We start from the raw sequence: 13,159 nt of genomic DNA, 5'->3' as shown, positions 1-13,159 counted from the left end.
AGCAGACTCTATTAAGTAGGCTGGTGAGACCATATCTTCCTTGCAAGCTAAAATAACCACCTGAACTCGTGACTCTACAATGGATAAAATGGAAAGCCTTGTGGAAATGTGGTACATAAGTTTTGTATGTGATATAATGATGCGCCCTTTGTTTACATTCCACAGGTTGCCGGTTAGTATCTTTCCCGTTTCACTCTCCCTCCTTTCATAAATTTAAGATCATCAACATTATAAAGCTATGTACATACATACATTAGTGTACATTACAATGACTTAAATTAAACTGCCTAAATGTTTAACTTCATAATTTTTACTTTCATTAAACCTTTCACTGTACTGTACTATGATGCACTCTTGCTTTGTTTACTCTCAATGGAAGTTCAAGTCAGGGGTTAAACTTGTTATAATCGGTTCGCTTAATGAAGTTTCGCTTAACAAAAGGTTTTTTAGGAACGTAACCCCTTTGTTAACCCTTAAAGTACGAGGGGGTTGATTTACTTTCTGTCTGTTACAACGGGGAAAAATCACACCTGTCAAAAATGCAAAAAATATTTTTTCCTTGTAAAACACATATTTCTTTGTGTTATTCTGAGTACAACGATGTAGTTTTTAACATGTTATGACCTCTGAGAACAAAGTTATTGCATATAAAAGAATTCATGGCAGAACCCGCTGCTAAGAAATACACCCCAAGCTCAGATAATACCGTGCTCTCTCTCTCTCTCTCCCCGATGATACTGACCACCAGGTAACGCGGGAGGAGCTTCTGAGCACGCAAGTCCAGCAAGGACATGGCCCCTGGAGAGGATGGCATCACATACTCCATGCTGAATCATGTGTGTGACGTGGCGGGTGATCCCCTGCTCCGACTGTTCAACATGTCGCTGACGCATGGAGAGGTGCCTGAAGAATGGACAACAGCCAACATCATTCCCATACCGAAGCACAATGACCAGTGTAAATTTAGACCTATCACCCTCACCTCCACCATCTGCAAAATGATGGAAAGAATTCTCCTACGTCACCTTCAGTACAAAATAGGAAAATTTGACGCAGGAATAAATGGCTTCGTTCAAAACAAAAGTACTGCAAACTGCCTGGTCAACTACACATCAAATGCAAAGGCGAAAACCGAAGTGTTCATTGACATCGAGAAAGCCTTTGATAGGGCGCAGCCGACGGTCATCCTCCATGAACTCACCAAGCTGGGCGTCAAAGGAAAGCTGCTCACATGGATAAAACAGTACCTGACGAACAGACGAGCCCGCGTCATATTTCAAGGTCATGCTTCACACTACCACACTTTGGAAAATGGCACGCCACAGGGAAGCGTCATGAGCCCCACCCTCTTCAATGTGTTGATGAACGTGTTGGCAACACTCCCATACACACAACACATCGGCTACGCAGACGACATTGTTCTGCAGACCACCGAGAAAGACTCTGTCACCAAGATGCAAGCCTCACTCGACATCCTGGCGAACAAATGCGATACAATTGGCTTCACTATATCGCACAGCAAGACCAAAGCCATGGCAAAGACCCGCCGCATGCCCCAGACCAAACTCCGCCTCCAGGGTCAAGAAATTGACTGGATGGCCACTCACAGGTACCTCAGCGTTGTCGTATCTCGGAATGGCACCAGCAAGGCCGAGGTGCAACATCTTAAGGAGAAATGCCGTCCCAGGATCAGACTACTACGAGCCCTGTCATGGAGAGGCATGGGAGCCTCAGACGCTGTCATCCTCGCCGCATACAAAGCCTTGGTGCGCTCGCTGATAGATTATGCAAGTCCTGTCCTTCTCACCATCGCCGCCGGAAATGCTACCGCTCTAGAAGCAACACAAAATGAAGCCTTGAGAGTTGCTCTCGGCACACTGAAGTGGACGAAGACAGACAACCTGCGAGCAGAGACACAAATGCCAACAGTGACAGACAGAATAAAATACATGAATGCATCTTTCACAGTCAAGACATGCACAAGGGACCATCCTGACCACACGCTCACAAGCCTCCATCAACACCTTCAAGGCCGTCGTGGCCAGGCCAAAGAGAGGTAGGTATCGAGGCATTTGCTCCCCTAATTCCTGGCTGACGGTTTTGGCACTCTTTGCACTCTTTGGAGAGCCAGCACTCAAGTGGGCCTTTTTATTTACTTTTTTTTTTTTTTTTTTTGCCCTTGGTTGGCCCTCTTCCCTACGTAAAAAAAAAAAAAAAAAAAAAAAAAAGTATTGTGGATTTCTATAATAATTGGAATCTGTCAACTCTTATTAGCAATGGGATTCACATGACTTGGCCGACAAGCACAGTCCTGTAGAGGCAACCAGGGGTGACACACACCAGAGCATTGCTGGAGGGGAATAGGCTACGTGAGGAGGTTTATGAACGTCACTGTGAGGGTTGGTCTCTGTCTCCCAGATCACTATCAGAATCACTACTGGAGTCTTCACTTTCTTCTATCTCAATAAAAAAAATCACTGTCTTCATTTTCATCACTCCTCAATGTCATTACCAAGTAACACTGACATAACATCACTCGGAGTACCGTTTCCTCCCTCCGGGTGACGGGGGTTGCCAGATGTCACCTGGAAATGGGAAAAGATGACTTATTGTGAGGGAACATTATGTCTCAAGGCTCAAGCAGACGAGCGAGAAAAGATGCCAGATACCTCCACTTGCCCCAGGACCAATAGTGAGGGGGAAAGATTCAAACGTTTAGCGCGGAAAAATCATGATTACCGGTACGATCCCCGCCTCTCCACACGCAACGCTACAATCGTACATATACAATCACCGTACTTTAAGGGTTAAGCGGGTGTTGCCTGTATATATATACAGGTAACTCGATTTACGCGATAGATGCATTCCAAGAGGCATCGCGTATATCAAATATTCGCATAAAACAAACTTGAAATTCTCATAAGAAACAATAGATAATAGAGGGGATGCGGGATGTGGTCCAAAAAAATTTGTACAAAATACTATATTTGGCTAAATTAACATGTTTTTATTATTTACCATTCTAAATACTAGAAGTGTATTTAAAGCGCAGTTCACACGAGGAATGTTTACCCATGTTCCGGGAACAAGCTTCGGCTAAACTGTGTTCCGGCTCAGGAAGTTCCCGGTTTTCAGGGTTCCGCTCTGATGGTGAACTTGCTGACGCTACGCGGGAACTCACGACTGGATCACCATTTGCTGCTTGCTCTCCTCGTGTATTTAAAACTGTTTTAAATCATGGAGAACGAATCATTGTGGCCCAGGAGTGTTATTAGATATTTGTGCGAACTGGTAGAAGGGCACAGATTCTTCTGGGACCCACAAAAAGTGGACTATCCCAAACATAAGCTCAGATTGAAAGTGTATGGTGAAATAGCCCAGGAAATAAAGGGTCAATACCCAGCAATGACCACTTTGACTGCAGGTAAGGCTCCTTCACAGTATTTCTGTAATGTATATCATAGAAAGAGACGTTTAGGTACCCGTGCAGCCAAATATATAGATATAGGTATAATGATTAGCCAGCTTGAAGAGACGTCTCAGGAATAAACTTCAGTACCGTGTGAACATCCGGTGGAACAAATTCCCGGAACATTGGAAAACTTGTTCCCGGAACATGGATAAACATTCCTCATGTGAACCGCGCTTAAAGTAAAGGGAAAAGCAAGAAATAATAAGAGAAAGCAAAAAATAACAAGAGAAAACAACAAAACAAAGAATACGTAAACAAAACATTCACTGCATCACTGCCTTCACCACTCACACCACAGTCAGTCACCATCTTCCTCTGAGCTTTACCACTTTATCGAAAATCCACTAATCAAAAATAACCCCACATGCAGAAGAGGATGAAGGATGTTTTGGAGCCATCTTGGTGAATTATAGGCAGATTGAAGAGATCCATCTGTACTCAGTGCTGGCAGACTGCAAATGAGCCACGAGAAGAGCAGGAGCTGGATCCAAAATTCTTTAACAACGTCAGAGCAACCTCCTGCCGTGAAATGGCATCCATGAACGCTTGGAGGGACGGTGACAAGGTTGCTTTCAGGTTGCTGGGAAAACCACCTCTTAAGGTGGTGTTACTGTCTTGTATATGCATTTATGTTCATGGCATGAGCGTATATGAATAGTATATGATATGATATCCATTATAGCAGGCAATAGAGGAGTGGAAACAAATATCGTGTTGAAAGCAACACGCAAGCTAAAAGGGTCACAAGAAGAAGAAGAAGCGCCCGAGTCGCTGCGAGTCTCCACCTTATCTGTGATCAATCTCATCTCTTTATTTTTTTGGTATTCCACATAAGATTTCATTTTATGTATTACAAAACAATCCTTTCTTGGGGGCAAGGTTTGTAAAAAGCTAATAGAAATGTTGTTTTGTGAACATAAATGCATATATAAGACAGTAACACCACCTTGAGGTGGTTTTCCCAGCAACCTGAGAGCAACCTGATAGCAACCTCGTCACCGTCCCTCTAAGTGTTCATGGATGCCATTTCACGGCAGGAGGTTGCTCTGACATTGTTAAAGAATCTTGGATCTAGTTCCCACTCTTCTCGTGGCTCATTTGCAGTCTGCCAGCACTGAGTACAGATGGATCTCTTCAATCTGTCTATAATTCACCAAGATGGCTCCAAAACATCCTTCATCTTCTTCTGCATGTGGGGTTATTTTTGATAAGTGGATTTTTAATAAAGTGGTAAAGCTCAGAGGAAGATGGTGACTGACTGTGGTGTGAGTGGTGAAGGAAGTGACACGGTGAGTGTTTTGTTTACGTATTCTTTGTTTTGTTGTTCTCTTATTATTTCTTGCTTTTCCCTTTACTTAAAATACACTTCTAGTATTTAGAATGGTGAATAATAAAAACATGTTAATTTAGCCAAATAAATAGAGTATTTTGAACTAATTTTTTTGGACCACATCCCGCATCTCCCCTATTATCTATGGTTTCTTATGAGAATTACATGTTTGTTTTACGTGAATTTTGATATATACGATACCTCTTGGAACACATCTATCGCATAAATCGAGTTACCTGTATATTCTACTTCTTCTGTTTTACTATATTATTATTATCATTATATTATACAATGAACATTGGCTTAGGTCAGACAGAGAAACAAACCTTCACCCCTCGATTGATACCTCACTTGGCCCTCACCTCTCCCTCACTCATTCTCAACGATGTTGCTACAAAAGGAATGTATATATTTTTACCAAATTTAAGTTTTGCACACATTTTGTAGTAAAATACAATAATATATATATATATATATATATATATATATATATATATATATATATATATATATATATATATATATATAAGGTAATAATAAGTAAAGACGAATGATATTTAGTTACACAATTGCCATATGGTGGTCTTTTTTTTTTTTATTGTTAATCTATGGCAAACCTAGTTTGCACAAGGATATAATGTATACCATTCTGATAAAACTAAAGTACAGTGAAGGCTCAATACTTGAACATCTTAATTGTCAAACTTTTCAATACTTGAAAGCAAAAGTTTGATTTAATACTGGCAGTCAAACATTCTCACACGTAGTTCTAAACAAAGGTTTCCTGGCCTCTCCCTCCCCCCCCCTTTGCCAGTTATGCTGCTGCGGTCTTCAAAATAACATTCTCATACGTTGTCTGTAGTCTTTCATTTATAAATTTACACTAACACCAGAGGCTTATTAGTGATGAAAATATCTGGTAATCAAATGGCCACACACATGGTTGTAAACAAGCCTCTGGCCTCTCCCTCCCAGCAGCCGCCATTGTCCTGTTTTAATACCGGTATTACCGATAAAAAAAAATGTTGGTATTCTGGTACACTGGATACCGATGCGCATCACTAGGCCTGACGCAGTCCTGAGAAAAAAAAATTTTGTGTCCTGTCTGTAGTTTTTCATTTAGAAACTTACAATGGCATCAAAGAGACTTGATGGAGGTAATAATAAGGAATCTAGCGAAAATGCAAGTGTTAGTGAGCCACATCCCTCCACTAGTGGGTTCACAGGAATCCCACCAGATGTTTTCATGGATGGGGAGTCATACTCCAACAACCTCCCTCCACCTTGCCACCCTTCTCCCCTCCTCTTCTATGTGATCCATCACCAGCCTTCACTTACGGTATGCACAAATCAAAATTAAGAAAAAATTACATTGAAATCTTTTATAAAATTGAGGTTTTACTAATATTAGAACAAATTACCTGATTTATAGGTATCAATAGTCAAACTTTTTGATACTCGAACAGCCATTTGGAACAAATTAAATTAAGTATCGAGTCTCCACTGTATTCTGAGAACTGTATAGGACAACTAGAAAAAAAAAAAGTTCCTAAGAATTTATGAAGAAAATGATAATGTTTACATTCTGCCAATGAGATTCCCTGATTAAATGTGTAGGTGACGAGGCCACACGCGGGTGATTTAAAGGGATGGATGCTGAATTTTGATGATTTCTGGTGTTTTTGCATCAAATTGTTTTATGGAGAGAGAGAGAGAGAGAGAGAGAGAGAGAGAGAGAGAGAGAGAGAGAGAGAGAGAGAGAGAGAAGAGAAAGAAAGAAAGAAAGAAAGAAAGAAAGAAAGAAAGAAAGAGAGAGAGAGAGAGAGAGAGAGAGAGAGAGAGAGAGAGAGAGAGAGAGAGAGAGAGAGAGAGAGAGAGAGAGAGAGAGAGAGAGAGAGAGAGAGAGAGAGAATTTCCCTATCCTTCAAATAATCTCTTGTCCATTCCAGCAAAGTTTCTCACAGTCCTCCTATGTTCTCTAGTTTCCAAAGTAGTCTTCCATGAGGGACTTTATCAAAAGCCTTTTTAAAATCCAGGTATACAGTGTCTACCCATCCATCTTAGTTTTCAAGTCCTGCAATAACTCTCAAGTAGAAGCTTAATAAGTTTGATACACATGACCGCCCTGTCTTGAACCTAAATTGTTTATTCGATATGACTTGCTCTTCTTCTAGAAATTTAACCCATTCTTCTTTGATAATTATTTCACATAACTTTCCTAACACACTTGTAAATGACACTGGTCTGTAGTTTAGTGGTTCAGCTGCCTTTCCTCCTTTAAATATTGGTAAAATGTTGGCTCTCTTCCATTCTAGTGGAACTTTCCCTTCATTTATTGAACTTGTAATTATTTCCCAAATTGGATCCAGTAGTTGCTCTTTACATTCTTTTAATGCCCAGCCTGATACACCATCTGGCCCCATTGCTTTTCTGACTTCCAACTTATCCAATAATTTTCCAATATCCTCTTTGTGCACTGCGATCTCCTGTAATCCTTGGTAGTCCCATGTCCTATTAGGTTCTGTGAAATTATCTTCTGCAATGAACACAGTTTTGAAGCTCTCATTCATTATTTTGCACATTTCCTTCTCTATTTGGTATGTCTTACCTTCTTTAATTATTTTTTCAACTGTTTCCTTATTTTTTGTCTTGCCGTTTATTAATTGTAGAAAAGTTTGTGTTCATCTTTGCTTTTATTCACGACATCTTTCTCAAAGTTTCTTTCTTTCTCTCTCCTTACTCTAATATATTCATTTCTGGCATCTTTGTACTGCCGTCTGTTATAGTCATTTCTCTGTTTTATAAGTTTCTTCTACTCTTTATCTTTTGTCTTTTTTGCTTGTATGCATCTAGCATTGTACCAAGCATGTATTTTTTTTTTTTCTGAACTCTATAAACAGGTATAAACTTCTTACTCTTTCATTATATTTCTGTAAGAATATGTCATATTTCCCTTGTATTGTCTTTCTGTACATAATATTACTCCACTTAATATCAGCAAAATAGATCCTTAATTTTTCAAAATCTGCTCTTGCATAATTTAATCTCTCCTTTATAGTCCTCTATGTAACTTATTTCATCTTCTTCCTGAATTTGCATCTCTAATGTCAAATGATCACTTCTCCCCATTGGACTCAGGTATTGTATGATTGGAGGGGGCTCTAGTTTCTTTGTGAAAACTAGGTCAAGCAACGATGGTTCTTCTTTCCCCCTGTACTTTGTTGAGTCCTCCATCCACTGGTCCATTGTATTAACCATAGTCAATTGTAACACTTTCTCATTCCACTGTCCAGCATTATCCATTACTTCCATCTCTCTCCAGTTTACTTTTTTACAGTTAAAGTCTCCAACTAAAAGTATTCTTCTATCTCTTCTTATCATGTTATCTAGGCACTTTATCACCTCCCTTTGCATATCTTTATGTTCTTCTGTTCCCCATGTATTAATCTTTGGTGGAACATATGTAACTATAATCTTTCTCTTCTTCAAATCTTCTGTTTTGATTGTTACTCCCATTACTTCCACTTTGTCCTCACCACATTGCACATCCTCCACACATATATCATCACGAACCATTATTAGCACTCCTCCTCCCCCTTTATCCTTCCCGTCTCTCCTCCAGGTATTATATCCCTCCTCTTTAAAGTTGACATGGATCTCTCCTCTCAGTTTTGTTTCAACGATGCACATTACATCTGGTAATCCCTAACTTCCAATATGCTTGATAACAACCCATCTATATTAGTATAAGTCACTCTTAATTTCTTGCCTCCTCCACGATCTCTTTCTTCTTTAGTCTCATATCCAGAACCCTCCAATAAGAATTCTTCTTCTCTGTCTATGTCCTTTTCTAGTTTTTTCCTTAGCTTCACTTCTTATCACTTTCTCCTTTTCCCTCTCTTCTAAGTTCATATCTCTTTTTATCCATATATCCTTGCGTTCAGTATTATCAGCCAGTTTCCCTCTCCTAGCCATAATTTCCTCTACAGCCACTTGGGATCTCATTTTCACCTTCATTGGTCTCCTACCCCCTTCACTGTATCTTCCTAGCCTGATTGATCACTTCCTCCATCTCCTGGTCTAATTCTTGTGTGCTGTCTTGTACTCGTTTGATAACAGTTTTGCTCAATTCTCTCTCTTCACATTCTCTTGTGAATTTATTAGGATTTTTCTTTTCCTTCATCCCAAAAATCACAAAGCTTTTTTTTCTTGTCCACAGTATCCCGCGCCAGGTCTTCTTTCTCTTTAATAACTTCAAATACAGTGACTCGTGTTTTTCTGAATTTCTCTTTACAACCTCTGAAAATTTAACTTTTTCCTCTTCTTGCTCCTGCTTTCATTCATTTCGTAGTTCCTTCAGCTTATCACCCAATCCACCTTCTGTCCTGTCTACAATCCCATCCTGCACTTTAACCTGCAAGCTCCTTAAGGAGCTTTTGTAATCTTGGCATGTGGCTTTTAGTACGTCATTGTTTCTTTATTTCTTGAATGTCCTCTTTCAATTCCTGATTATTTGCACTGACCTTCTCACATTCTGTTAATCTCAATTTCAGGTCTGTGTTTTCCATTATCAGTTGGTCCTGTTTGTCCATTAGACTGGACATCACCTCCTTCATATATGTACCTTAATTCCCTTTCTACGTTGATTAAATTTCTCACATTACCTTGTTCGTTCCTGAATCCAGAAAAATCCTTGTCCATAATATCATCTGTTATATTTCTTAGACCAACAGGAGTTTCTATGTATCATTGGTTTTTACAAGATGGCGTATATTTTGATTCCACCATTCACCTGGTAGCACTACTCTGTTCCATCACTCTCTCGTTATTCTTTCCATATACATGATCCAACACTTATTCAATTTGGAAACAGGAGAACCTATGGCCCCCTCCCCCTTTGTACATACATCTAGGCCAGTCTCCAACTTCTTTTGTAGTTATTCTCTGCGAGCTGCTCAGCTGCGTGTGATCGGCAAGATGGTTGCGCTGTGTGTATTCACCTATTTGTGTATTACAGGGCCCGAGCTAAGCTCTCTGTGTCCTGTCTCCTTGTCCATTCCTGTCATATCTCTCTTTCATCTGATTGACACACACCGCGTCAACGACATCACTGCTCAGTTTATTCCACTTATCAATACTACAATGCGGGAAACTGTATTTTCTCACGTCATTTAGACAGATGTCTTTTATTAGCTTTTTTCCATGTCCTCGGAGATGATTACTTGTGGTCACCTTTATCAACTCTCTGTCCAGTATGTCAATCTTGTTCACCAATTTATACATAGTTATCATGTCTCTTGTTCTCTCTCCTAATGTGGTCAGCCCCAGCTTCCTCAGTCTTTCCTCATAGTCTAACTCCCTGAGTCCTGGTACCATCCTTGTTGCCAGCCTCTGTACCCTTTCCACCTTCTTCACATTTTTCTTCATGCGGTGACCAGACACAAGCTGCATATTCTAACTGGGGTCTTATTAAGGTACATAATATCTTCTTCATCATTCCTTCATCTAGGTAGTGTGTGTGTGTGTGTGTGTGTGTGTGTGTGTGTGTGTGTGTGTGTGTGTGTGTGTGTGTGTGTGTGTGTGTGTGTGTGTGTGTGTGTGTGTGTGTGTGTGTGTGTCAATCACAAGAAACTCTGCCCATAACGATCACTTCAATTCACAACTGCATTAATTGTCCCTATAATAAAGGAATGCCAAGATTTTGCTACACACCAACCTGCCAACATAACAACTGTGAGGGCTGTGAGCTTGAGCTGGGTTTCTACAATAAAGTGAGAGTCCATGAAACGGTCCAGGAGATACACTGCCAGGTGTGTGGTGGAAACACTCAGCTTCAGGTATTCAGTCACCATGCATATAAGGTCCACCAGCTCTCCTCTTGAAGACAACTGAAAACCACAAGAAAAAAACAATGTTACAAAAGTTAAATGATCATTCACTTTCAGGCATAAAACCTACTGAAGTGGTAAAGCTCATGGTGGATATCTGGGAGAGCATTGATGACTTTGCTTCACAACGATATTATCGTGAGAATACTTCTGAACATACTTCTATTCTCTGGAAATAATTAGAATAACCATTAACTATGTAGCTTCTAAATATAGCTTAGACATTAAACTAGTTTACCTAATGTTCTGAGGTGAAAGGTGATGGAATTCATGTACAGTATGTACATGTAGAAGCAAATTAATCAAGGACACAAATAACTGCAAGATGTCTAGGGTGTGTCTTCTGTACCTGAGGAGAGGTTCCATTGTAATCCAGGTGTTTTGCCTCCCTCTGCCGCATCCAGGCCAGCACCTCATCAGGGTAATCTGTCATCCAGTTTTTGTTTGTTGTCATTTTGTGGCAGGTCTGCAACAATACCCATCATTTCAAAAGCTAAATCAATTAAAAAAGACAGGTGCTCATAAAAAATAAGAAATTTATAGCTATTTATGTAAATAGTCTAACCTAAGCCATATCTCAAATTTAATTTTCTTCTCACAATATTGCTACATTTAATTTATGTTACCTCCACAGTGTGAAGTGATGCAGATTTACTATGAAATTACCTAAAATCAGATGCATACTCTTCTTTACTGTACAATCCTAAATATTCATCAATAAGGCAGTTCTCAGCATAACAAGACAAAATACCATTTGTTAGGCAAGATTTTTTGAGTGTAATTCATAATTCCCATAACTGTATTACGTGATAACTTCTGACAGGCCACCTGGGCTATCTCATCCTTTTTGAGAGTACACTTTGAACACAGCCAGAGTATGACTAGACAATGATACATGATTTTGCTTTGTTCGAAAGTTTACAATGTAATGAACCTTGAAACAAGTTGGTGAGAGCAAGACACTTATGACTGAATTCATTTTAAAAATAAATGTGAGGATGCTACAAGCTTTTACCATAGAAGTTCATACAAGCTTCTGCCATGGGAGTTCAATATTCAGTTGGTCTGTCTTCCTACAATGAGGTTATCCTGTTTACTAAAAAGCTATTCTATACGCCTGACTAACATTTAATGAAACTTGTTACGTATTTTCTCCAGTCATATAAAAACACTAGAGGTCTCCTTTGAGCACCATGTCTCCAAAATTTAACTTTTTACTTAGGATGGAATGACACAAAAGCTTTGAAATTAATAAATGCTCTCTCTTTCCATAAGTGACAAAGGGAGGAGCACTTGCAGACGCCTCCTTATTGCAGATTCTTTATTAGGTGTACTAACAAACTTTTGACTGTTGATTTTTATTGTTACTATTATTTTTTTTCTAATAACACTACATATGCATTAATATATCTATTATAATTTCATGCCCACTGAAAACTCCTTTTCCTTAAAGTGCACAGGTAGTTTTGACAGGGTAAAGTTAATGAATGCATTAGTTTCAATAGCACACTTTTTTTTTAACGACTGTATTATTTGGCAGAAGAAATAAAACATTTAACTGACACTGAAATGGGTAAATTCCAGTCAATATGAGACATAGTGAGATTAATCTTTGAATATTAATTCTTCCTATATGCCAGAGAAAAGTCAATGGGACTAGGGAATACATGATGCACGTTGGAAAAAAAACAAAAACATACTAGGCTGTGTCCATAATTGGGAAAATGAGAAAGGATGCATTCATCTGTCCTCAGATGCTGGCACAAAATGTAGAACATTATCTGATGGAGAATGTAAGAAACTTGAACTGCTTTCCTTGATTAGCGGTTTGCCTTTTGAGACTCCTGTTAAATAAGAAAGGGAGTCTTATCAATGCCTAAGAAGAATGTGTAATGCTTGAAGGGTTAAATACCAGTGCATAAGTTGTATATGGAAAGTTTAATGTGAAAGCATCACATCGACTAAGGTGCCGTCACCCTACCATACACTCTCTGCCTCGTGTTTACCTTCACTAAACACACTTATCACATCACGCCGCCACTTCCCATCCCCCACACACTGTACAACACACACCTTTAAGTTCAACGTGTTCTCATCACAAGGTGACCTATTGGAGAAGAATCCACACCAGCAAGAGTACTAACATCAGCTGAACGGACTCGGAGAGGAATACTGCGACAGCTGCCTCGCCACCATCACTTCGTGTCTCAATACTTGCGTGAGCTGCGCGCCACTGCTTCGATACGCACTCTTTGATAACACATTACACATAACACATAACAATTCCCACTCCTTACCGGGTCATATCTACAATAAATATTATCGGAATATACAAATGAGATAATAATATGTATGTCTGTTGTCTTTCAAATACATATAATTGTTTTATTTCAGTGCCTACCAAAGAATATATAGGTACTACTTCTATTCAAGCAGAATTTGTACATGTTTTAAGAAAGGTATGTTCTT

General features: G+C 39.4%; 1 protein-coding gene across 1 annotated transcript in view; it reads right to left on the bottom strand.

The window, feature by feature from the left end:
* LOC123517083 (cyclin-J-like) overlaps positions 1-12,901 on the bottom strand; it is a 28,248-nt gene extending 15,347 nt beyond the window's left edge. The window contains exons 1-3 of the mRNA XM_045276954.1: positions 12,764-12,901; positions 11,040-11,156; positions 10,519-10,690 (exon numbers count right to left, since the gene is read on the bottom strand). Coding sequence (XP_045132889.1) covers positions 10,519-10,690; positions 11,040-11,144 — 277 coding nt within the window. The 5' untranslated portion in view covers positions 11,145-11,156; positions 12,764-12,901. The remainder of the gene's footprint in view (positions 1-10,518; positions 10,691-11,039; positions 11,157-12,763) is intronic.
* Between the last annotated feature and the right edge of the window lie 258 nt (positions 12,902-13,159).

Source organism: Portunus trituberculatus, chromosome 41 (assembly GCF_017591435.1).
Source record: "Portunus trituberculatus isolate SZX2019 chromosome 41, ASM1759143v1, whole genome shotgun sequence".
In the NCBI taxonomy this organism is placed as follows: domain Eukaryota; kingdom Metazoa; phylum Arthropoda; class Malacostraca; order Decapoda; family Portunidae; genus Portunus; species Portunus trituberculatus.
Note: the sequence above shows the minus strand (reverse complement) of the source record. Positions and strands in the feature narration are given on the sequence as shown.